This window comes from Erpetoichthys calabaricus, chromosome 2 (assembly GCF_900747795.2).
Source record: "Erpetoichthys calabaricus chromosome 2, fErpCal1.3, whole genome shotgun sequence".
Classification (NCBI taxonomy): Eukaryota; Metazoa; Chordata; class Cladistia; order Polypteriformes; family Polypteridae; genus Erpetoichthys; species Erpetoichthys calabaricus.
The window spans coordinates 72,685,067-72,712,697 of NC_041395.2; the positions used below are offsets into that span (position 1 = coordinate 72,685,067).

A 27,631-nucleotide genomic window follows, 5' to 3' on the forward strand; every position below is an offset into this window, starting at 1 on the left:
ATAACCATATCAGAAAGGTAATTACATAAGGAAGATCCCTGGTGCAAACATACTCTAACTGGGGTCTGTTACCCCAACACTACCTCATATGTTTATCTTGGACAATCTTCACATATTTATGGTACTCCTTTCTTTCTCGTGCACCTCCAGACCTCTCAATGTGGCACTCTATCGTAAGCCTTCTCCAAATCAATAATCACCATATACAAACTTTTGTTTTTTTGATGCTTCTCTGTGAGCTGCCTTAATGTAAAGACTGCATCAGTTGTTTCTCTGCCTAGCATAAAACCAAACTGCTTCTCACCTATGGTGGTTTCTTCCCTAGGTTTTCTCTGCATAACACTTTCCCAAATTTTAATTGTGTGTGACATCAGCTTTATCCCTCTATAAAAAATCTACTATCCTCTGTCCTTCCCCATTTCTTACCCTACTCCCCACCCTCCATGTACCCTATTCTGTCATCTCTCTACTCTTTCTCATATGCCCATTTAGATCACCACCAAAAATCACATTTTCTCCCTGATTGTATTGCTCTAAGCTGTTCATCCATTTGTGACCCAAACACATCCTTCTCCTCTTCCTAACAGTCTGTTTGATGAGCATATGCACAAATGACATTAACTACAGTTTCACCAAGGCCCATCTTGACACTCCTCGCCCAAATACTCTTCCTATTCACACTGACAAGACTATGTTTTAGATATTTGGATACTACTATACCTATACCATTTTTTCCCTGTTTATTTGCTCCACTGTACAGCAACTTAAAGCCTCCTCCCAGTGGTCTTGTCTTATTCCCCCTCCATTTAGTTTCCTGCAACACAACACTCCCACTTTCCTCTTTTCATCAAATCTGTTAGTTGTCTTCCTTTCCCTGTCATTGTCCCAATATTCATTGTCTCCATGCTTACCTTTAACTTAACCTTTTTCTTTCCCTTCCCCTGTCCTCTTATGTTTCTTATGACTAACTTCTTTAGCTGAGCCCTCCCTTGGCCCCTTGCTCACTATCTACAGGGTCCAGCTGAGGCCCCTGCACATCACCTACAGGGTATACACCCTATTTTCTTTTGAAGCTGTTTGGTTTGATCCCATCATGAAGGTTTTGGCTAAAGGTTTACAGCCGGCTTCCCTTCTTGACATTGACCCTCACTGTTTTTTCAGGCTTGAGACCAGCACGAAGTTGGGCTGGTTTGCCACCCCCACCCCCCCCGGTGGCTAAGTTGCATACACATTCTGGTTCTGTGTTTGTAAAACTGTCATTGCAGCACCAAATCATTCAAGTCACCTCTAACCACACTTATGAACAGGACCCAGAGATAATTGAACTCCTCCATTTGGGTCAGCTGCTCCCCACACGTCTACACAGATTGAGGTCCTTTTTCTCTAGAGGAGGATTGTGACCTCAGGTTAGGAGGTGTTAATTCTCATTTTAACCATTTGAACAGCAAACCACTCTGGAGCATGGTGGAGTAGAAAGTCTGTTGTGGCCATGAGAGAAAAAAAAAATCAATAGACGGCAGAGATGCCACTCTTTGGTTAAAGTTGCACAACACATAGGGTACCTACAGTAAATCTGGTTAATTGGGTAGGTTTTGGGTGCATTGGTAGCTATGTGGGTAAGGATTTGTGCTGGTATCTGGAAGGTTGCCAGTTCAAACCCTGTTACTGCCAGATGGGATCCTACTCTATTGGGCCCTTGCTCCCACGCTGTACGATGGCTGACCCTGTACTCTGACCCCCAAAGGTCATGCGAAAAGACAATTTCTCCTCCGGGATTAACAAAGTTCATCAAAAAAAAAAAAAAATCTAATTTTAGGATTCGCTGCTGTTTTTACACATTTAGGTGCAGTTGAAAATTTTAAAACTAAGTAAGGGCTGGGCATATAGTAAAATAATAAAGTGCATGGGTTACAGAGGCAGAAAATGCATCAGGTTAAGAACAGGAAGGTGCAGTTAAGGGGGGTACATGACCACAAAAAATAGACATTTGAAGCATGGAAAATGTAACATGGTTTGATGAATTTCAAATTATGCTTTGGTATACAGATGGCAAGGTCAGGACTTGGCATACAGTGTATCTACATGTATCCATGTAGCCTTCCTTCCTTTGCTTTACAGGCTGGTAGTTGTAGTATGATGGTGTTGATAAGGATTTCTTGGTATATATTAGCACGCTTAATATAAGATGAGCATCATTTGAATCCCATGGCATAACTAATGTAACATACACATACAGACAAACACACACTGCAAAAGGAGAAAAAAATGCTAAAGGTCATTCCCATACTGAAAAAAAGGATACAGAAGAAGGTGACAGTGTGTATATGTAAAACAGACAGATGTTGGTATGTGGTAGATTTGTTCTATATATTGTTTATGTGTAAATTACATTGGAAAACTGTTACTATATTTCGTCTGCTATAAATGTGCCAGGGGTATATATATTTTAACTTTGAATTTTAAGTTATGTATATATATATATATATATATATTGTAGTACTGCTGTTTTAAAACTTACCAACTTTAAAACAAACGTAATATATGGTAAAATTGCTAAATTAAGTAGCAGCCCCCTCATCAAATTATACTATTATTATTATTTAAAATTATATATTTTTTTTTCCTTCCAGTTTATGGATGATTATTTTAGACAACATTTAAATAAATAAGTAAACAAATGTATTGTGAAATGTAACAATATGAAAATAAAAAAACACAGTACTCAATAAAGTCCACTCTCTTAACTTTCACAACGAAAAGTGTTTTAATTTCAAGGCATATTTCATGTTATGTGTAGTGTCCCTGAAGTAAAAAATAAATGAATAAATACATAAAGAAATAACCAACAAAAACACATTTCATGAAATATTTAATTATTTATACTCGCATGTAATTTTGTATTCATTGTCACATTTCACAGTACATTTATTTATTTGCATATTTATCTGTCCAAAATATTTCTCCTTAGCAGTGTACACAAGACAAATTAATGTAAGTTGGATTTTAAAAAAAAAACATTGTATGCAGGCTTCCTTTTAAACATGCTGTATTTTTATTTTAAAAATAAAAAAACTGACTAGTGTACATTTCATCATTTTTAGTTAATGGATTTGGAGGGAGTCATACCACTTGAGTGCTGTCGTCTTGTGAAATATGATGAATTTCATGAATACCTCGAAAGGTCGTATGAAGAAGAGGAAGACAAACAAATGGGCTCTTTATTGGGTGGAGTGAAGTCATCCTATATGTTTGACCTGTTATTAGAAACACGACGACCAGACCAGGTGTTCCAGCCTTATAAGCCAGGGGGTAAGATTTTATTGTCGATAGGCACAGGTTTAAGATTTACTATTTACTTGTAAAGGTCTCTGTTGCATTTCTGTGTTGTAATTTCTTAGAGATAAGGTTTTGTAAGTTCTCAAAAGCCAACAAAAGAAATGAAGCTTTAAAGTGCCAAATGTTCTCTAAAATCTAGCTCTTTAATGTCTCAGATATTATTAATGAAATTAAAAAAGGAGGCTTGATTTAATTTTCAACTGGATTTTTTATTTTCCAAATCACAGTGATGGTCAAAGTTTATATATATAAAAAAAAAAAAGCTGTATTCTCAGATAGTGAAGATTTTGAGTGCAGTACAGTATTGCTGTGCTTACTGCTATTGCCAGGCACTTGGTTTTGTTTTGCTGACTGCTGACATTGGTCTGCTTTTTTTTTCTTACAGAAGTTATGGTAAAAGTTCATGTGGTTGATTTGAAAACTGAAACAATCGCACCTCCTGTCAGTGTTCGTGCTTATCTGAACCAAACAGTGACAGAATTTAAACAGCTCATTGCACAGGTATAAGAATACATATCCGCTAGCTAGCAATGTGTTCTCACAATGAGAATATTTTAAACTAGAGACGTTTAACTCAGTGTTTAAAGTGTTTTTTTTTTATTTTGAACAGGCTACAGGTCTGTGTGCTGAAACAATGAGAATTGTTTTGGAAAGATGCTATAATGATTTGCGATTACTCTATGTACCTAACAAGACTCTAAAAGCAGAAGGTTTTTTTAGGAGCAATAAGGTATGTGCATTAGTGTATATATAGCAATCTTTAACTCGTAAAATATACTGAAGTAATTTCATTAGTTATCGTGAATAAGTTAATAACAAAATGTGATGCAGCCTGCCTGATGTTATTACATTGTGCATAATCAAGTAATATACAGTAAGCTGTTGTTATAAATGACAGAGGTAAAAAAAAAAATGTTAAAAACAAATTTGGTGATGTTAGTCATTTAATTTATTTGAAAAGTGTTAGGATGAGTGCTGGTCCTGCCAGTACATAAACTGAAGGTCTCAAGAGTTTTATTTTGAAAGATATATGATGCAATGTGAGCCAAATGTGTAGCAAATTCAGTTTTTCTGCATCATATGTGAACTTCATTAACTGCTTTCTTCTAGTTAAACCACTTTACCTCTGTGCAATTTGATATACAATCTGAATTTTTAGCAGTATATCATCTGAATTCATACGAATTTCAAGTTAATGTGTATATCATGCAATGCTGTGGTTAAATACCCATCACTAATGCTGAAATGTAGGACAGACTGATACTGATACATCATCTGTGATGCTTTATTAGTTCTGACTAGCTATCTTACTGGTTACCAAGCAAATCAAGTTCATCATTTGTGATTTCAGGTCTGCCTCTGTATTTGTTAGGATTTTCTTTATTTCTTTATGAATTTTGTCACATCATGCATGGCCACAAATCCACTGCTGAACAATGTTTGTCTGAAAGCATTGATTCTTAACATTTGCTTAATTTTCATGCTTTTCTTCTCCCCTTTACTCTGTTTTGTATCATAGTGTAGATTTTATAAAACCTGAGGCTTATTACTTTTTATCCGATGTTCTCATATTATAGTTTTGTGGAGAGGTTTGCTCAGAACTAACTACTGATAAGATTGTGACACTTGATTGATGGACAGTTTTGTTGTCCATCAAGCAATTAGGTATTTCTGTTGCTAAAAGAATGAATGCATGCTTTTCATATTACTGAGTTTGTCTGAAGAAATATTTTATCACTCTTTTAGTAACCTCCATCTATCATGTAAACCAGTTGTCCACTTTTATTATTAAAAATTATCATGACAAATATAAAAAAATGAAGTATTGTAGAGCCATACGTTTATTGAAATCCACAATAAGATATGAGATTGCATTGTGAGCTAGCTAACAGGTATAAGGCCAAGAGTACAGAGCACAAACAGAAATTTACATTTGGCATGAAATATCAGTCAATGTAGTCCTCCAGTTACCTGTATCAGCAGCATCACTTTTTCTGATCTAAATTAATGACTTAGATTCAGATTTAGCCCTTAGTAGTCTATGTGATGGTGGTGAAAATAGTTGCCAACAAATTTTATTATCCGTTTGTTGCATTGTTGCATATTACTTGCGTCATTTCACTGGCAAAAGTGCTGTTCATCACATTTTGAGACACAATTGAGATGGACAGTGTAAATATAGTAGCGGGTCAAGGAACAAAGAATTCAAAAATCTGGAGTCATCAATTTCACATCAGGTAAGAAATTAATGTCTTGTAAGATCTGTGAAAATGATCTAATTAATTACAGACACACAACCATGACATGTGAGCATCTAAAAAGAAAACCTATTGGAGCAATAGTGGTCCCTCACATACTCATAATTGAGAGTGTTAATGGATTATTCCCAATGTCACTTCCTTCTGTTTCTGATGGTATCTGAGAATCCTAATCTTAATCAGAATCGTCAGATCAATAATATGCTAGACTTCTTATGCAGAGTATTTTTTTGATGATGGTACCAGCCGGCATTGTGATGGTCAGTTCGTCATGTGGTCTTTGATGCCCTCTAGTGGATAAAATCGGCCTATACACCAAATACTTGGTGGTGTCATCTTTCTCCTTGATGTCAACAACAACCTTGACAGTGTTAAACTAGACCATAAAGTTAGTAACAAGACTTCATTGGCAAGTGTAATTTTAGAACATACTTATAATATTGTTACTAACAAGAGGGTTGTGCAGGGAATAAAACTTTTTATAATAAAATATTTTTACTTTTTCATAAACATTCCATTTTTGTAACCCTTTTTTAATTGGTTTAATTAAACAATAATCGATTAACTAATCAAAAAATAGTTGTTAGTTGCAGTCAACAGCACAACTGAAAGGAGAGCAAGTAGGAATTGAAAAACCCTGCTCAGAAAAACATGGACAGGAAAATATAGTTTCTTGTAAAAAAAAAAAAAATGGCAAGTGGTTCATGTAAGCACAAGGAACATTAATGCAGAAACAGAATTGTTGGGTTTATTGTTAACACAGACAAACAAAAAAAAAATGGCAAGTCATAGAGACACAGATTGAATAAAGATAAGATAAATATGCAGGGCCTTGACAAAGTCTGATCAAATGTTACATTGATTATTTTTTCTCTGGTATTTAGAGTTCAATGCCTTGAACTCTACTTTTTTAATGTGACAGTGATGTACATAAAATCAAAAAAGGAAATTTGAGTTTCAGTGTAACAAAAGAAATTTTATAAACATCCATGCACTCTTAAGCTTGTTTATTTAGTTCACTATCCTCAGTTTTTGGCTTTCCTTCCAAACTAATTTCTTAAATTGAAACAATTTATTGCTCAAACTAAATTTTGTGCTTTAGTTAACATGCCTGTAAGATTTCTGACCCTTATTTGTTTCTTTTAGTATTAAACAGGTGTATTTGCTATTTTTATTTATTCTTGCTATCTTAATAAAATAACTCTTAACAATAAGGTAAACATGACAGAGGAATCAGCAGCACATTATCTAACTTGGTCCCAAATAGTTCAAACTGCTGGTTTTCCAGCAATAAGTATGACTTGTGTACCAAAAAAAACTCCGCAGAACAAGTGCCTTCATTTTAAAAGTTTTAGTGAAATTCAAGGTAAACAGTTCACACAAAAAATAAAGAAGAAAGTTGATATTATTAAACTAGGGGGCTCCGCCCCCTGCTCGCTTCGCTCGCCAACCCCTGGTGTTGTGAAATTACAAAGAGCGATGATGTATGAATGAGATATAGCATAGTGTGAAGGTGTAGATGACGCATATAGGAAGCAAATAAAGTTGTCCATGTCCAAAAACGGGTTCAGAGAGGTAGATGCCAACCTTGTCCATGGTTTGTCCTTGTGATTTGTTGATGGTCATGGCAAATGCAGGTTTAATGGGGAACTGTCACCGTTTAAGTGTAAAAGGTAATTTCAGGTCAGAACTTGTAAGGTCAATTGTAGGAATCGGAACAGTATTGTTAGCATGTGATAATGTAAGAACTGTCGCTTGAATAACATTGTGTGGCATGGTGTTGATGACCAAACGTGTGCCATTGCATAAATCCTGTTTAGTGTTAAGGTTTCTTAATAGCATGATTATTGTTCCGTTTTTAAGGCTAAGATTGTGTTGTGGTAATCCGGCTGGGCTAATAGTGTTTAAATATTCTAAGGGGAAATGAAGATGGTCATTGTCGTCATCAGATGATCTACATTAATATTTTTTGGACATAATATAGTGTGTTGTGTTAAAAGGGGTATTTGGTCTAATGAGATTGCTGTTCCAAATATCTCCATAACTAAGTCGTCGCAGATAAAGGCTTGAGGAATTGTAATAATATCTGGGTGAAGTCCATCTGTATTGGTGAGTGTACCATCTCCCAGTTGTAATAAACAATTGTTATAATCTGGATCTGGACATCGAATGTTTTGTACTAACTGTATCTTTTGAAAGCGATGCCAATTGTCTGCGTATTTTAAGGTGGACTGAACAATAGCTGAGCGCATGGCATGTGGAACAATAGCTAAGCACTGTCTAAAATCTCCTCCTAATAAAAGTACCTTTCCTCCAAAGGGAATATTATTATTCATCAACGTTTGTAGAAGTTTATCAATGGTGTTGAGTAAGTGACTGGATGCCATTGTACATTCATCAATAATTAACTGTTTTGCAAGACGGATATCACGTGCATTGCTACTGTTCATGTTCATAGTGGATAGCGATTTGTAGGATCTAATGCAGTTCATAAAGTTTTAACTTTCAGGTACATCGTTAGTTAGAAGCTTCTGTAGATATTCAGGATATGAATGTAAAGGAGGCAGTCTAATTTGACCCTTTTGACAACAACGTGTAAATTCCTTACTTGTATTGCCAGTTGTTTCTTCAGGGAAGTTAAGTGAATGACAATGATTGCAAATGACATTCATTAATCCCACTGACTTTTCCTGAATAGTGGACTCATTATTGAATGCGTTGTCAGCTAACTGGCGTAAGCGTTTAGCAGGTGTCTGTCATTGATGTCCATGACGTGTATATTTTGCTTGTGCCGTTTGAGAGGCGCGTCGTTGTATGTCCAGTATTTGGGACGTGTTGTTTTGGAGCTGTAATCGATTTGCCTGTGCTGTGTGAGAAGCCCGTTGTAGTTTACGGCGTGCATTGTTTGTATTGAGCCTTGCCTGCTTGTTCTCCGGCATTTCAGATGCGCGTTGTAGACGTCTGCGTTTATTTATTTTGTCCCTTCGCTGCCATTTCTGTATGTCTGAGACGGGAGGTGTTTTGTTTTGAACCCGTGCCTGTTTCGATGCAGCACTTTGAGACGCGCGGTGCATGCGTCTACGTTTATTGTGTCTGTTTATCTGGGTTCGTTTCTGTAACTGTGTTAGTTGAGCTTTGTTAAGTGAATGACAATGATTGCAAATGACATTCATTAATCCCAATGAATTTTCCTGAATAGTGGACTCATTATTGAACGCGTTATCAGCTAATTGGCGTAAGCGTTTAGCAGGTGTCTGTCGTTGATGTCCGTGACGTGTATCTTTTGCTTGTGCCGTTTGAGAGGCGCGTCGTTGTATGTCCAGTATTTGGGACGTGTTGTTTTGGAGCTGTAATGGTGTATTGTTTTTTTTCATGCGGGTTCGTGTGTTTGGTCCCGTTACTCGAGCCGTATCGTTTTGTACCCGTGATCGTGAATTCATGACTTGTTTGTTCTTCAGCGTTAGAAATATGGATAAGTAATAAGGAGGATCGCACTCACTGTTAATATGGAGCCTTTTCTGTGGTTGAACGGTTAATAGTGCATCAGTGTAATGAGATCGACCTATGCTGCATAATTTGAATATGTTCAGATGACGTATGTTTAATACGGACGGTTCGTTCAGTAATGGGGCTTTGTGTCTCATTTCTTATTTATGTTAGTGTGGTCGTGGGTCCGAATTCTCCTTTTTGTGTATGTTTCGTGTGCTATGTCCGTAGTCTGTCCCGTTTCGTGTCCAATGGGGTTTGTGTGGCGCTCGCGTCGGACTTCTTTTTTTTTTGTGTGCTAGGGGCACGTTGCCTCACTTTTTTTTATCTCTGTTAGTGGAGGGGGTGTTTGTGTGTCGTGGGTCTGAATCCTCTTCTTTGTGTGCGTACCGTTTCGTGTGCTATGTGGCGCTTGTGTCTGACTCCTTTCTTTTTGGTGTTCTAGGGGCACGTCGCCTCATTTCTTATTTCAGTTACTGGAGGGGGGCTTTGTGTGTCGTGGGTCTCAATTCTCTTCTTTGTGTGTGTTCCATTTCGTGTGCCATGGGCTTCGTGCGGCGCGGGCGTCTGACTCCTTTTTTCTGTGTGCTATGGGCGCCTCATTTCTTATTTTACGTTGCATTCCATCCGGTTTCTGTTGCTTGGAAGGGGGGTTTTGTGGGGGCGCCTGCGCAGTACGTCTTTTGCGTCCACGGCCCATGGCCGGATGTCCCTGCGTCCATCCGGTTTACCATTCTCGGTTAGTAATATGGATAAATTTTTAAAAAAATTAAAAACCTCATGTCTATCCATTTAAGGCTTAAGTTTCTAGGTTGTATTTCTTAGTTTCTATGTTATTAGTTTCTATATGTTATCACATACACTAGTAGAAAAAAAACTATAGAACTATAGAAAACTATGTCTTTTATGCATTTCTATGTAACAGTTCATGTTTCTTTCTAGCTGTCTAATGAGATCATTGTCTCATTAGAATATAACTAAACACTGACTACATTCCATTAATTTATCTTATGGGGGTAAAACAATCTTCCATTATCTGTATGAATGCTGTATTTTGTTTAAACTAAGAAAAACATAGGTATATTCACTATTAACAACCATTTTAAATAACTTAAAAGATTTGGCTGTTCTCCCACAGTACAAAGACATGCAGGTTAGGTGCATTGGCGATACTAAATTGTCCCTAGTGTGTGCTTGGTGTGTGTGTGTGCCCTGTGGTAGGCTGGCGCCCTGCCTGTGGTTTGTTTCCTGCCTTGCACCTGTTGGCTGGGATTGGCTCCAGCAGACCCCCGTGACCCTGTAGTTACGATATAGCGGGTTGGATGGATGGATGGATGAATTTGGCCATTAAAAATATAAATACAGGTCTTGATGATTTCCAGTGCAGTACTAAATGGGAAAGTGTGACAAAATTAACAATGTATACATCTTACAAAGCAAAATTGTTAACCAACCCTCTGTTCATAACTTGTTGATGTTTGTAAGTCAAAACTTTTATTCAGAATGTCTTGTTAATGAAAAAAATCAACAAAATGCATAATTCATTACTTTTTTTTTTTTTTTTTTTTTTTTTTTTTACAGAATTATGTTAAAAAAACATAATAAAATGGCAGTGGAACAAGGTTATTGTATGATATGTTGATCTTGGGCATAAATGGCCTACTCCTTTTTATAATGACACAGTACTTCATAGAGTAGAAACAACCATAATGATGATGAAAACCCCCACTCTAAGTGATTATTACTCAGAATAGACATGCTTTCATTGCTGAGGGATTATTTATAATATTAACCTCCTCCTCCCAACATGTATACTTCCTTCCTGCTGGCTAGAAAACATACTTAGGTTGCTGGGAATTACCAGCAGTGGTTTTAGCCAATCAGGAAAATGGCCAGATGAACTACTTACGTATGACAGCGCTTATTGCACATATTTTCATGCTGCCAGTACATTTAATTACATGGGCATACGAAAAGTCAAAATGATTGAAAGTGGTGACAAAGTCCATACTGTACAGCATTATTTCTTACCATCAGGAATTGCTGCATTCATTTGCATTAGAACTAGCATTCTATGTTTTTAAAACACTTCAATCTTCTTTTGCGTAAACTGAAAAGGCTCAGCTCTTTTAATCTTTCTTCATAATAGCCCTGGAATGAGCCAAGTCTTTTTGTAGCAATGATATGTCCTTTTAGTAGTCTGGAGACCAAAACTGCATACAGTACTCCAGATGAGGACTCACCAGTGCTTTATAAAGCTTGAGCCTTGAGCATAACCTCCTTGGACTTGTACTCTACACATTGTGCTATATAATATAAATATTCTGTTTGAATTCTTAATGGCTTCTGAATTCTGTCTTGAAGTTGATTGTATCGCCTCCCCTATGACTCCTAAATCCTTCTCATAAGGTGTGCTTTCAATTTTTCAAACCTCCCATTGTGTGTTCAAACCTATCATTTTTACTTCATGTACTACTACATTAAATACTTTACGTTTACTGACATTCAGTTTAATCCGCCCAAGCCTGTATGCTGTCCAAGCCCCTCTGTAATGATTTAATGGATTCCAGATTATCTGCCAGTTCACGTTTCTTGGTATCATCTGAAAACTAACCAATGTGTTACTTATGTTCCTATCCAAATTATTTTTATACATATAGTAGTGGCCCTAGCCACTGTGGAACACCACTCTTAACATCAGCAAATTATGACAAGGTTCCTCTCACAGTCAGAGTAATTTGTTATCTTACATCACCTAAATGTAATTATAGCATTGACCTAATGGTTACTAGAAGATGAAACTTCTCAAGCATATTTTTGTACTGAATATCTCGCATCACTCTCAATGTTATAGTATGTTTTTCCTGCAGTCCATGAGAATTGAGTGCATAGAGTAGTCATAAATGAGTAGAGGATTTATCAGAATGGATTTGATATTTTAAACTCTATGAAGAACCTGTGCCATCAAAGGGGCATTTTTTGTGATCTGTGATCTACAGTTCCATCCAAAAATGATGAGCTGAGCGAGTTAATTCTTCAACTATTGTTCCATAGCGTTCGGAAAAATTCTTAATACGCAAGTATTTTACTGGGTGCTCCAGTGAAATGCAATGCATAGAGTATGTGTTCATGCACTATCATAGGTACTGAAGCTAACTACTCTAAAACAAAAAAGCAGAATGATACAGTAGGTTTTATATTTTGTTTTTCCTTTTTACAGCTTATACCAAACATACAGAGCAGGAGTACTATGCCTCCTGCTTAATAACTGTCCACTTAGTCAGCAGTCTAAACGAGATCTAATATTGTAAAAGAAACATACCATTGTTTTTAAGAGGAAAACTCCTTAATACAATAAATAAATATTCAAACTCTCTCAGAATCAACACATTTTTAATTTGTATGTATCCATATCAACTCCATCCCAGATACCTTTGATTAGCTTACGTTTATGAAATGTTGGTAGGATGGGCTGTAGATCTTTTTTTTTTTTTTTTTTTTTAAATAAACCTTTTGCAACCTAATGGGTTCCTATTGCAGTAGACTAAGTCGCAGTGAAACTGTAACCAGGTTGGAAAACCCTAAACGTTGAGGATGAAGTGATGCCACATAGTCTCAGTATGACATTTGCAGGAATTTATACATTGGTAAGAAAGGGCAAGAGGACAGTTGTTGCCACAATCCAAAAATGTTCCTGGAATATTGTTGCTAACACCATATGTTGTGTTTCTAATTTAAACAGAAATCTTGGTGATTGCAAAAATGGATATAGTGAGGGTATTAGAAATAAACTTTAACCATTAGGCTTAAAAGTCAAGACAGAAGTAAAGAATTAGGGGTGATTATTGACTCTGATCTGAATTTTAAAGCACATATTAGTCAGATTATCAGGACAGCATTTTTTCAAATAAGAAATATAGCAAAAGTTCGATTCCTTATAACTTTGCAAGATGCTGAAAAATTAGTTCACGCTTTTGTTTTTAGTCAACTAGATTACTGTAACGCACTCCTCTCAGGACCACCTAAAAAAGACATCAGTTGGTTGCAACTACTGCAGAATGCAGCTGCCAGAATCTTAACTAGGAAAAGAAAATCTGAGTACATCTCTCCAGTATTGATGTCACTACATTGGTTACCCGTGCCATTTAGAATTTATTTTAAAACTAGCAAAATACCTGCACTTCGCAGCGGAGAAGTACTGCCTTAAAATTTTTATTAAGAAGAAAAGTAAACCTTTTTAAACTGAGGGAAAATATACCAATAATGATTTGTTAAGGATCTCTTTGTATACCACGTTATCAGTTCGGCCCTCCAGTTGTAATATGACCAAGCTGTGCGCTGAGCTCACTCTTGAGCATGCAACGTACAGTTGGCCATGTGAAAAGCAATCTTGCCTCAAATCAATGCCAACCTTTTGTAGGGTCTGTCCCTGAGACTTATTAATTGTCATTGCGAAGCAGAGCCTTACTGGAAATTGGAGGTGTTTGAATTGAAATTGGCTTCATCGATAACTTCGCATCCAGCTTTTGAGAGTTTAAACATTCATAAACATCAAAGTGTCCACTACTCAAGTCGTCACCTGTGAATCTAAGATGTTTAAGAGGCATTGGTGGTTGTTCAAAGGTGTAAAATATTTGGCCATTTCGGTACATTTGAAAGCGACAACCGAACAATTCAGTGGCAGCCATCAACTCACATGCAGAACCATAGGTGAAGGGTTTAAGCATTTCACTCTTATAGTGCTCCTGTGTAGTATAATTATCTCCTGTACCGTCATCAGTCCACACCTTGAACCTGTCCCAGTCATTCAATACATAAGACACAATGTTCCTCTGGATATCAAGAGTGAGCCTGATATGGCCGTGCAATATGTAACACAGAGAATGGAAAAGGCAGTCGCCATCTGCGGACATGGAAACCACTCGGTAAGTGACAGTTCTTTGATCGATGGTGATCACCTCGATAGACATGTTAATGGGGGTACGGTTGGAACAATAAAGGAAATGCGTACCTGAACAATGTAAACTAAGTCTAAAATACCTACACAATAACTAAAATCGTAATAAACGAACAATAACACAGCAGAGAAGCTGCGGATTAAATAAAAAGGCTGCAGTTATCAGCAGGGAGACGTGAATACCGTGGCGAAGCAAGGAAGGGAATGAAGAGACCGGAGCGACAGACGGCCTATTAGCGCCCCGCATTTGTGCTTCCTTTTCATCATCCCGGACGAAATAAAGTTGCAAAAATTTGTGTTCCTCAGCCGGCATAGGTAAAAGACTGCCAATCAAGTGATACACTTGTCCCTGGACTTTAAATGAAGGCATAAAATTTCCCTCAACAATTTGGGTAGCACCAAATGACGTCATTTGAAATGCGCTGTTGTACTTTCGACTGTTGTTCAAGAAATGCTCACTTTGAGGATGTTCACCATATAATAGGCCCTCAAGAAGGTCAGGAAGCTTATGTAAAGGAGTGAGAGAGACTTTACCACCGTTACAGCACAAACCAGGAGACTTGCATTTCCACCTATGAGCTTGACAATACTCACAGTCAACATCCATGGATCCAATGTGTACTGTTTTGTTGTTTTCGTATGAGCCGCTTTTCATTATTGGGATTGTACCTAGAAACAGAAGCTCTATTAACTTGTGGATTTGCCTGCGCGTATTTAGTGACAGCGTCTGTATGAACTTATAGATTAGCCTGCGAGTATTTAGCGACAGCGTGTCTATGAACTTGTGAATTTTTATGTGAGTATTTGGCGGCAGCATCACGAAGTTGTTTCTGTCTAGCTGCATCAGAAAATGTATGATGACGTCTGACACTCCTTCTTTTTACTGTTTTCTCACAGCTTCCAAAATAAGTATGTACATCGGTTTCGGTTAGCGCAGGGAAGCCGTCTACCAAATTTCGTGAAGATGGGGCCATAAATATGAAAGTTTAACATGGCGGATGTTGTTGACCGTTATGACCGTTAACTTTTGTAAGTAAGCTGTAAGGAATGAGCCTGCCAAATTTCTACCTACACGGGAAGTTGGAGAATTACTGATGAGTGAGTCAGTGAGGGCTTTGCCTTTTATTAATATAGATACAGCTTATGGTTTACAAAGCCTTAAATAATCTTTCTCCATCCTGTATTTTGGAATGCCTTTCATCTTACACTCCAAATTGTGACCTTAGATCTTCAGATGAGTGTCTTGTCTGCTTATAATTCCAAGAGCTAAACGTAAAAGTAATGGTGAGTCAGCCTTCTGCTGTTATGCACCTAAAATCTGGTATAGTTTACCGATAAAAATTCATCAGGCTGATATGCTGCTAAAACTGCTAAAAACCCATTATTTTAGCATGGCTTTCTCATAGCTTCATTTTAGTGTAAACCTGATATTCTGTATACTGTATGTATTTAATTATCATTTTTATCATGGCTAGGCAATCCGTACTAACCCCTACTTTCTCTGCTGTTTTTACTGGTTTTATGTAGTGGCACTCTTCACCACCACCACCACCTAATCAATGCGCAATGTAGTCCCTACAGTGATGGATTTAATAGATTGAAGGCCAGATATCCACATGACCATTATCTTAATTCTTCCATGTGAAGCCTGAAAACCATGAGGACTGATTTTAGATCATTTATGTTAGGTAGAATGTGCAGTGGAGGCTGGACAGTCTCATGGCCTTGGAACCCCTGCAGATTTTTTTTTCCTCCAGACCTCTGGAGTTTTGTTTGTTTTTTCTGTCCTCCTGGCCATTGAACCTTACTTTATTCTTTGTTACTTATTTGTGTCTAATCTTTTATTTTTATATTTTTACTTTTTTTGTAAACTTTTCTTTCTTCATCTTGTAAAGCACTTTGGCCTACATCATTTGTATGAAAATGTGCTATATAAATAAATGTTGCTGCTGTTGCTGTTCTAAACCAGTTAGCTACATTGGTTTAAGTTCATAGCAAAGAATATCTGTCTTGTTGACATTTCTAAACCAGTAAAATTTGTAGCCAGAAAGATAGCCAGGGGTCAGTTACACACAAAGTTAAAAACAAAAGGAGAAATAATGCGAGCGCAAGAATCCACTAAAGTATTAGACAATTACATGCTGAAGTAAATGTTCATAAATGTTGTTTTAGTCAGATACAAGAAAGGCCATTTTTGTCATGGCAACACAAGACTTTTACATCTAAATCACATCACTTATACAGGTACAACATATGTACCAATACTGCCCTCCTTCCCAACCTGCATTCCAGAATGGATATTGAATTATATTTTTAAATATATTTCTGACCTTCAGGGTAAAACTAATAGTATCCCTACAGCTGAACATTAGTCAGATAGCTGTTCATCTGATAAAACTTGACAACTGGGTAATTTGTCTGATGTTCTGCTTTTCTAAACCAAAGAGGTACTGAAGAAATCAGCCAGTCAGATTTTGAACTTTCAGGTTACATGCAGAGATACTATTCATAACTAAAACTCGGCTTTTGCCATCTTTGTTGGGCACACTTTGGCACCAGTGAGATTCAAAGAAATTGGCTTTGACTGGCCCTAGGAAGTAGGTTGTCTTCTAGGCAAAGGAATACCATTAACACCATTTGTGCTCAGCCTTGTTGCGAGTCTTCACTCCCTTTACCCTAATGTTCTAGCTCTCTTTTCAGTGAGTATGGATAAAAAAGTGAGTGGATTAAAGCATTGCTCCAAACAATGAATAATGGCATCATGCCTGTATAACTTGAAGTATCCACATTCCCTTTGAAGGTACAGTGCATGACACAGACTGTTGCCACACCAGTGCTGTTTCAAAGTGCCATTTACAGTTTGTGTGGCACCTAGACTTCCTCCTTCATTTGTAGAGAAACACAAGTCATGTTCTGTAGACAATTCCAATCTTATTATGTGCTCTTCTTTCGCAGAATATGTGAAAACAGTACAGTTATTTTACAGAGAAAGACATATTGAAATGTAATTAAAATTACTGTACTTTGCAGTTTATATGGTGAATTAATAAACTGTTGCTAGAGTCTGCTTGTTTTTGGTGGGGGAAGGGAGTTTGATGGCTGAGAAAATGACAGTACATTTGTTATGCTGTTTGTGAGCAAGCTTATATTTTATCTTGTAGCTAATATTAGAAGCAAAATACTTTAATTTGACTCTAACCTTGTACATCATTTTCTATACAGGTATTTGTTGAAAGTTCAGATTCTGCAGACTACCATGTCACGTTTACGGATTCCTATTTATGGAAACTCCTTGATCGTCATGGAAACACTATTAGGCTGAATGTTTCATTACCAGAATCATCTCCCATTTCGCAGACATACAGGACTTTTTGCCATAAACTTGGGAGTTCTGGCTTTTTGGAAGATGCCAGTGACCAAGTTAAAGGAGCCCAAAAATCAGTTGAAGCAATTTTAGAAGCAAGCACTGAAAAACTTAAAAGCTTATCACTCCAGCAGCAGCAACAACGTGCTTCTAGTGATCTCAAGACTACAGAAGCCAGTGACTTTGAAAATAATGAGTCTCCATCTCAAGAGGTTGACTCGTGTGCTTCAGTAGACAATAGGGAGCTGGAGAACCGGATACAAACTTTGGACCCCGAAAACAACTTTCAGTCAGAGGAGCGTTCAGACTCTGATATAAACAATGATAGAAGCACTAGTTCAGTGGATAGTGATATTCTTAGCTCCAGTCACAGTAGTGACACCTTGTGCAATGCTGATAATGCCCAAATCCCCTTAGCAAATGGACTGGATTCTCATAGCATCACATGCAGCCGGCGGTCAAAAGCAAGTGAAGGAAGAAAAGAAACGTGGGACACTGCAGAAGAAGATTCAGGAACAGACAGTGAATATGATGAAAAAGGAAAGAGCAAAGGGGAAATGCATTGCATGTACTTCAGAGCAGAGCCGTATGCTTCAGATGAAAATTCAGGAAGTGGACAAAAATGTATGTTGCCATCTTAGTACAGTGGTGTATTTTTAAAGCTTTTTTTTTAGAAGCTATTATCTTAAAATATAATTAATACTGTGCAGTAGTTTAGAGAATTTAGTTTTTAATCGGTGTTCTAAAGTTGATGATGTTTACAGCATATATTCACATTTTTTATTGTGCTGTCAAAAATTAAACATTGTCAGTTATTTTAATTTTGTTTTTGTAGAAGTTCCATACTTTTCTATATTGTTTTTATTGTTTTATTGCAGATATACATTTTTCATGCTCTTGCTTTCACCGAGCTATCCATAACACAGAGAAACCGTATTAGGTATTTTTTTGAGGGCATGAATTGGAAGTGTAAAACTGAAGACTCTATATCCCATTGACAATGTGACATTCTGATACACCATATACGTTTATATATATATATATATATATATATATATATAATATATATATATATATATATATACACACACACATATACAGTACTGTGCAAAAGTTTTAGGCAGGTGTGAAAAAATGCTGTAAACAAAGAATGCTTTCAAAAATGGAAGTGTTAATCATTTATTTTCATCAATCAACAAAATGCAGTGAATGAACAAAAGAGAAATCTAAATCAAATCAATATTTGGTGTGACCACCCTTTGCCTTCAAAACAGCATCAATTCTTCTAGGTACACTTGCACACAGTTTTTGAAGGAACTTGGCTGGTAGGTTGTTCCAGACATCTTGGAGAACTTACCACAGATCTTCTGTGGATGTAGGCTTCCTCAGATCCTTCTGTCTCCATGTACACCCAGACACACTCGATGATGTTGAGATTAGGGCTCTGTGGGGGCCATACCATCACTTCCAGGACTACTACTACTTCTTTACGCTGAAGATAGTTCTTAATGACTTTGGCTATATGTTTGGGGTCGTTATCTGCTGCAGAATAAATTTGGGGCCAATCATACACCTCCCTGATTGTACTGCATGATGGATAAGAATCTGCCTGCATTTCTCAGCATTGAGAACACCATTAATCCTGACCAAATCTCCAACTCCATTTGCAGAAATGCAGCCCCAAACGCTCAAGGAACCTCCACCATGCTTCACTGTTGCCTGCAGACACTCATTATTGTACCGCTCTCCAGAACCTTTGACGCACAAACTGCCTTCTGCTACAGCCAAATATTTCAAATTTTGACTCATCAGTCCAGAGCACCTGCTGCCATTTTTCTGCACCCCAGTTCCTATTGTTTCGTGCATACTTAAGTCGCTTGGCCTTGTTTCCACGTCAGAGGTATGGCTTTTTGGCTGCAACTCTTCCATGAAGACCACTTCTGGCCAGACTTCTCCAGGCAGTAGATGGGTGTACCTGGGTCCCACTGGTTTCTGCCAGTTCTGAGCTGATGGCACTGCTGGACATCTTCCGATTTCGAAGGGTAGTAAGCTTGATGGGTCTTTCATCTGCTGCACTAAGTTTCCTTGGCCAACCACTGCGTCTACGATCCTCAACGTTGCCCGTTTCTTTGTGCCTTTTCAAAAGAGCTTGAACAGCACATCTTGAAACCCCAGTCTGCTTTGAAATCTTTGTCTGGGAGAGACCTTGCTGATGCAGTATAACTGCCTTGTGTCTTGTTGCTGTGCTCAATCTTGCCATGACATGAAACTGTCTTCCACAACCTCACCTTGGTAGCAGAGTTTGGCTGTTCCTCACCCAGTTTTAAGCCTCCTACACAGCTGTTTCTGTTTCAGTTAATGACTGTGTTTCAACCTACGTGTGACATTGATGATCATTAGCACCTGTTTGGTATAATTGGTTGATCATACACCTGACTATAATCCTACAAAATCCCTGACTTTGTGCAAGTGTACCTATAAGAATTGATGCTGGTTTGAAGGCAAAAGGTAGTAACTCCAAATATTGATTTGATTTAGATTTTTCTTTTGTTCACTCACTTTGCATTTTGTAAATTGATAACAATAAACAATCATTATTTATATTTCTGAAAGCATTCTTTGTTTACAGCATTTTTTCACACCTGCCTAAAACTTTTGCACAGTACTGTATATAATATATACTGTATATATAATATATATGAGCACTCATTTTTTCCTGGACTTTAAAGATTTAAGTAACAAAACAGAGAGGTCTTAAAAATTATATTTAAATGAAAACTGACATCATACTATGTGATAGCCAACATATGGTATTAGATAGCAATACTATATACAGTGGTGTACAGTAATGTGTACTATTTACTAAGAAATGTATGATACCTGACAGCTGGGGCATTGCTGACTTGTTGCCAGAGCGGTCCAACTGTTCTCAAATCATATCACTTTAAGCTAAAAAATCTTGTAATGAATTTGAATGAAATTGAGATATTTTAGTGGACTCTTGATAAAGGTTTTGTACATGACATGGTGAGTACAGTTACACTGTTTTGACAAATCCTTATCAGTGTGTGTATGTTACGAGTCTTAGAAAGATGATGCACAAGGAAAAAGGAAGCTGGTCTACTGAGAACATGTGATAGCTATGTACAGATCAAGAAGTACACCTCATATCCAGTGCAGAATTTTAAGGCAATAAAGAATGTATTTAAACAACAGTGACAGGCAAATTACATGCTATATAAATTTCATGTAGTATGTTAGGCTATATAGTAAATATTAATTTCTCTTATTAAACAGTATGAAGGTTTTGTTATATCAGTGTAGGTGCTCCAAATCATGAGGCAATTGCTTTGCTGTCTTTGGTATGAGCTGATATGAAAGATATTTCATTTTTACATTGCTTCATTTTATTGTGAAATTTATGATCCAATAAAAAATAAGCTGTAAACCTACAGCATGTGTTACTGCCATCTTGTGGTAAGGCTGCTGCTATTCAAGTCAAGGACAACTTAAGAAAACTGCTGTGATAGTTCAGAAAATAGGACTCTATGCTCAGTCTTAAAATGTTTAATTCCACTAAACAACTTCAAATCATTTGTTAATTTGTTCAGTGTTAGATCCTAAAGTAGTGCTTTTGATGCCAAAGTGTGTGTGACTAGATGAAACAGTTATTTAGAGACATAAGGGAAGTGAGACATAGCCAAAGTTTGTAAGTAAAAGTCGAGCTTTCAGTCATTAACAAATATTTTAATCAGTATAAAGCTTAATATCAAAGTTTTTCTTTAAAATCTTTATTATTCAGACAGATCTCTCTTTTGTGACATTGTCATGGTATATTTGGGTCACATAGAAACCATAAAGCATCACAGTGTTCAGGTACACAGAAAGACATTGTGCAAAAAATGCCTACAAAATGCTAAAATAACATTTTTAAAAAAAATCAATTGCTTGATCTTAATATTTATAATTTTTTTATATTCTTGCAGATTTAACTGTCCACGTTGATAAGCGAATAACACTGGCTGCCTTCAAGCAGAATTTGGAGCCCTATGTGGGAGTTCCATCATCCCAGTTTAAGGTCTTCCGTGTCTACGCAAACAATCAAGAGTTTGAAAGCGTTCGACTAAATGAAACTCTTTCTTCATTCGCAGATGATAATAAGGTTTGTTGGCCTTTATTGTATTCAACAGCAAAACCTATTTTAAAGTGTATTTTTTTGTCATTGGAAAAAGGTAATCTTCATGTGTTGGAACATTCAAAGGAAAAGAGATACTTGTAAATGTATTTTGCTTGTTATGCCTAATATGTGATGGGAAAAGTCTGCCATTTTGGTCCTCTGTTGATGCTAAACAGAAAGCAAGGCAGTTAATTCATTGATGACGCTAAGTATAGGGTCACATTTGTAATCTTTTGTTTTCTTTTTAAATCATAGATAACTATTAGATTAGGAAGAGCACTGAAAAAGGGCGAATACAGAGTCAAAGTTTACCAGCTACTAGTCAATAATCCTGAGGTAAGAGTATTTCACTTTTGGACAGAGTATTCACTCAAAGATGTCTTTCTAAGTGGGTACTTTTATAATTTTTTTAATTAGTACTATCTGTGACAAATACAAATGTGATTGTATTTTAGAGGAAGAAAGTTTAGCTTTTTGCACTGTTTTGGAGAAATAGTGAGGGTATTTCTAATATGAAAATGTTTTTGTTTCCGAAAGCCTTGCAAGTTCCTGTTGGATGCAGTGTTTGCTAAGGGGATGACAGTCAGGCAGTCCAAGGAAGAGTTATTACCCCATCTTCGGGAGCAATGCAGACTTGACCTCACCATTGATAGGCATGTATCTAAAAACTATATTTTATAGAGTGATGGGGCTATTTAAAAGTAATGAAGAGTTTAATCATTTCAAATCCTCATGGTGCTCTGCAGTCTTCTCTTTAGAATTTGTATTATTTATTTAGCTATAAATATTTAATTGATTTTATGTAAATCTTGTTAAAACAATCATGAGTAGGCTTTATTTTGCTCAGAGCCATCCATAGTGCTGCCTAGTTTACAGTAAGCACCCCTCACAGTTGGGGGCAGTGGTTTAATTCTATATAATATACATAATGTACATGCTATAATAAATATGAAAGACGTTGGAAAAAGTACCTAGAAAACGAAGCTCAAAATATAAAACTATAGTTCAGAAAATGTAAATGTTTAATTTTGATAGCTATTATTAAGAAAAAAATATTTCAGAGAACATATACTAGATTCTGCCTTGCAATTTGTTTAGGAGTTTGTAACAACCTCCATTTCTAAATTTTTTTTTTTTTTTTTATCTCTCCACATAAATGATTCGACATTTAAGCCACCAATGGTGGAGATATTGGGAGCAGCAGTTAAGGCTTATGACCAATAGTTGTGGCCTTCATTTACTAAACTTTCAGAACAAAATAGAATTTTTAGATTTGTCTAAATAAAAACCTAAATATGTTGAGACAGGAAAAAATAAAAAGTTACATCTGGATGCAATGTCTTCACCTTGCGCACTGTAAAATCTAAGCTGTACCACCAACGTCTTGTATCAAAGGATCTCCCATGCTTTCCTTGTTATTGGCCAAATATCTAAATGCAACACCTAAAATTTAAATGTAAAAGTTAAATATCACAGACATTGTTTTGGATAAAAAATACTCATTCAGCTTATCATATACCAAAAAATAAATGTTAGGCACATTTTGCTGAGCAGCACTTATCAGGGTTAGGAGGGTAGTAACGTAAGGTATTATTAATGCCTTTAAAGCCATCTCTTAGAGTGAAAATATGCTTGGTAGAAAATTGCATGATTCTTCATTGTTGGTGTACATTTGCTCCTTATGAAGTCTCGGAGATTAGTTAATGAAATTGATATGTATGGTGTTCGGGCACTGTCATCATAATTGATTTTTAACAGTAGTCTGTACTTGAACATGTTCATTCCTTAAATGGTTGTTGTGATTGTGTGTGATATATATAGGAGGAGCATAAGCCCTTTCTGTCATACACATTAGGCCAAGTCTTCTCTTTGACCAGGGTAATTAATGGGTTAATTAATTTGTTTAAATGTTCACAGTTTGTTTTTTTTACTTACAGGTTTAGACTGAGGAAAAAAACATGGAAAAATCCTGGAACTATATTTTTGGACTATCATGTATATGAAGAAGATATTAACATTTCTAGCAACTGGGAGGTCTTCTTGGAAGTGCTTGATGGTAAGCATTTACAAAAAAAGATGATCATTATAAAATTATCCATTGCTGGAAATACTGCTGTTAGGGATTAAAAAGTTAACATGAAAAGTGTTCTGTTGGCTTTTGCCTTAACTTTGATATGTTTTGACTTGATTTTGAGGAATATAAAGTTGCCATGAGAAATAATTGTACTTATTGAAGATTGTTTGCTGAAGAGGTTCATACCTGATAAGATTTCTAATTACACACAACAGAAAAAAAAATCAGATCTCAGTTTTTGCTTTTGTGTCAGATATTCTGCTGAAAGATAGAATCAAAATTTGACAGACAGATCAAGTAGGCATTTCCATATAATTCCCATAGGATCATGGATTGTCCATGATTACTAAACATCTAAACTTACTTGCAGATGTTTTTACGTTTGTTTATTCCTCTGTAATTCATTTTTGTATGTTTTTCTTATTACAGATACAGAGAAAATGAAATCTATGTCACAACTGGCAGTGCTAACCAGGAGATGGCGTCCAGAACAAATGAAACTAGAATCCTTCCAGGAGGTTGTTTTAGAAAGCAATAGTGTTGATGAACTTAAGGAGAAAGTGAGTTCTTTAAGTGATAGTCTTTAATATCATAATATTGTGTGTTCCTTAGTCTATTAAAAATGTATGGACACAAATTATAAATGCCACTTTAGACCAGAGTTTCACTTTTTTACAGTGTGGAATCATAGATTCAGTGTAACACTTTCAAAATGATAATGAGATGAAATATATATAGAGAAATTAGTTTCACAGTTTTAACTAGTCCTATATGGCTTAATTTGCTCATTTATTTATTTATTTATTTATTTTTTAACTAATGTCTCCTTTTCAGCAGTCCTGTTTTTATCTTATAAGTTTTGTATTCTTCATAATTTTCTATTCCAAGTGCTTTTTTATTTATGTAATATATTCATTCGTTTCAGCATCTTACAAAAATATCCAGATCCTATTAAAGGAATTAAAAATATAATTAATTCCAAATGAAAAAGATTGGAACCAAATTTTAATTTTAATTCAAATTCCTGGAAAAAGAAATGAAAAGACAAAATGAATTACTTCTTCGCAAACATCTCAGAGTCAAAAACAGAAATATTCATCTTAGAAAACTTTTCAGACCTTTTTTCTTTGGTAGCCTGGAGTTTTAACATGTGAAAGGAATTTCCTTAATGAGGCTTTTAACTTCCTTACTACTGGTCTCTCCCTGCAAACCTCTAAAGGCACTGTCATGTTTTCTGAAGTTAAGCTCCAGCCTGTTCAGGAATCATTGGCCACATAGTGAATTTGAATAAAAGTTAGGGAAAGGAAGACTTGAGGAAAGAAAGTGAAACAACATCATATGATAGGGAAAGGTTACAAAATTATATGAAAGTGTTTGGATCTCCCCTGAGCAATGTTAGTTTGCTAATCAAGAAATGTTCTACCAGACAAGGACATGTTTTAGATCTCGAGATCCAAAGAAGGTAAACTGGGCGGCAACAATCTCCTTGTAAAACCTACAGAGCTCAGTGTCTGAGAGCTGAAATAAGGTGCCTAGGTCAGCTACAGTATAAGAAAATCTGGATGAGATTCTACTCTGAAATCATCTTAAAGCCCACCTGGAAATTGGCAGAAAGCTTAAGAGTGAGCCAGTTTAATTTTGGCAAAAAGCTTTTTTGGTCATAACCAAGATTCAAAGCACTATGAGGTGGCTAAAGATTAAACAAAAATTAGTATCCTCAAGTGACCTAATCAGTGCCCTGACATCAGTCAGATTAGAAGCTGTGGTATAGTTTCAAAGAGCTGTCTGCTGAAATAAATGGACAAAAGCTGGACACTTACTCAAATGACTTGATGCTAAAATTGTACCAAAAGGTGGTTCAGCCAAATATTGATGCGTTGGGTGTGAATTCTTGTATTTCAGTGTTTTACTTTTAAGACCTCTGCTAATTCAGCTCATTTTTTTTCTCTCAAGCATGCGAGTTTGCAATAAAAACTATAGAGTGGAAGAAGCTCTTCAAGTTTTATTTGCCTTTACATTTAAAGGCACAGAATAGTTTTACAAGGCACAGTAGTTTTGTTATTTGTATATTATATCTTGTTAGGTATAAACATGTCCTTTCCTTTGATTACTTTTTCATTATATACTGTATGGTGTAGCAATGTTTGCCATGCCAGGTAACTGTGTTTAAATGCACATGAGTGCATTTTACTTTCTACTCATTTTTATTAAGAGAATAATAATGGTGGTCTTCTTTCAGCTTTCAGAAATAAGTGAAATTCCCTGTGAAAATATTGAATTTGCCAAGGTAAGAACAAAACATCATTTTTTGTTTAGAAATTGCACAATGCAGTAATGAAAATAAAAGAAATACAAGACAATTTTTCCTATTTAGCTATGGTTCTCACATTGTGTTCAAACTTCTCAAGATGCTAATGTGACCCTTTATGATTTTTTCATATATTTATAATTGTCCTTCTGAACAAATACAGTTGTGCTTGAAAGTTTGTGAACCCTTTAGAATTTTCTATATTTCTGCATAAACATGATCTAAAACATCATCAGATTTTCACTCAAATCCTAAAAGTAGATAAAGAGAAACCAGTTAAACAAGTGAGACAAAAATATTATACTTGGTCATTTATTTATTAAGGAAAATGATCGAATATTACATATTTGTGAGTGGCAAAAGTAAGTGAACCTTTGCTATCAGCATCTGGTGTGACCCCCATTTGCAGAAATGACTGCAGCGAAACGTTTCCGGTAACTGTTGATCAGTCCTGCACACCCGCTTGGATGAATTTTAGCCCATTCCTCCGTACAAAACAGCTTCAACTCTGGGATGTTGGTGGGTTTCCTCACCATTAACTGCTCACTTCAGGTCCTTCCACAACATTTCGATTGGATTCAGGTCAGGACTTTGACTTGGCCATTCCAAAACATTAACTTTATTCTTCTTTAACCGTTCTTTGGTAGAACGACTTGTGTGCTTAGGGTCATTGTCTTGCTGTATGACCCACCTTCTCTTGAGATTCAGTTCATGGACAGATGTCCTGACATTTTCCTTTAGAATTCTCTGATATAATTCAGAATTCATTGTTCCATCAATGAAGGCAAGCCGTCCTGGCCCAGACGCAGCAAAATAGGCCCAAACTATGATACTACCACCACCATGTTTCACAGATGGGATAAGGTTCTTATGCTGGAATGCAGTGTTTTCCTTTCTCCAAACATAACACTTTTCATTTAAACCAAAAAGTTCTATTTAGGTCTCATCCATCCACAAAACATTCTTCCAATAGTCTTCTGGTTTGTCCATATGATCTTTAGCAAACTGCAGACGAGCAGCAATTTTTTTTTTGGAGAGCAGTGGCTTTCTCCTTGCAACCCTGCCATGCACACCATTGTTGTTCAGTATTCTTCTGATGGTGGACTCATGAACATGAACATTAGCCAATGTGAGAGAGGCCTTCAGTTGCTTAGAAGTTACGCTGGGGTTCTTTGTGACCTTGCCGACTATTACATGCCTTGCTCTTGGAGTGATCTTTGTTGGTCGACCACTCCTGGGGAGGGTAACAATGGTCTTGAATTTCCTCCATTTGTACACAATCTATCTGACTGTGGATTGGTGGAGTCCAAACTCTTTAGAGATGGTTTTGTAACCTTTTCCAGCCTGATGAGCATCAACAATTCTTTTTCTGAGGTCCTCAGAAATCTCCTTTGTTTGTGCCATGATACACTTCCACAAACATGTGTTGTGAAGAGTAGACTTTGATAGATCCCTGTTCTTTAAATAACACAGGGTGCCCACTCACACCTGATTATTATCCCATTGATTGAAAACACCTGACTCTAATTTCACCTTCAAACTAACTGCTAATCCTAGAGGTTCACATACTTTTGCCACGCTCAAATATGTGATATTCAATCATTTTCCTCAATAAATAAATGACCAAGTATAATATTTTTGTCTCATTTGTTTAACTGTTTTTTCTTTGTC

The 27,631-nt window shown here is 36.4% G+C and overlaps 1 protein-coding gene across 1 annotated transcript in view; it reads left to right on the forward strand.

The window, feature by feature from the left end:
- Positions 1-27,631, forward strand: part of usp47 (ubiquitin specific peptidase 47) — a 153,723-nt gene that overhangs the window by 123,150 nt on the left and 2,942 nt on the right. The window contains 10 exon segments of the mRNA XM_051922745.1: positions 3,102-3,309; positions 3,722-3,837; positions 3,947-4,066; positions 17,260-18,025; positions 21,388-21,563; positions 21,834-21,914; positions 22,116-22,231; positions 23,516-23,634; positions 24,082-24,212; positions 25,892-25,939. Of these exon segments, the coding sequence (XP_051778705.1) occupies positions 3,102-3,309; positions 3,722-3,837; positions 3,947-4,066; positions 17,260-18,025; positions 21,388-21,563; positions 21,834-21,914; positions 22,116-22,231; positions 23,516-23,634; positions 24,082-24,212; positions 25,892-25,939 (1,881 nt within the window).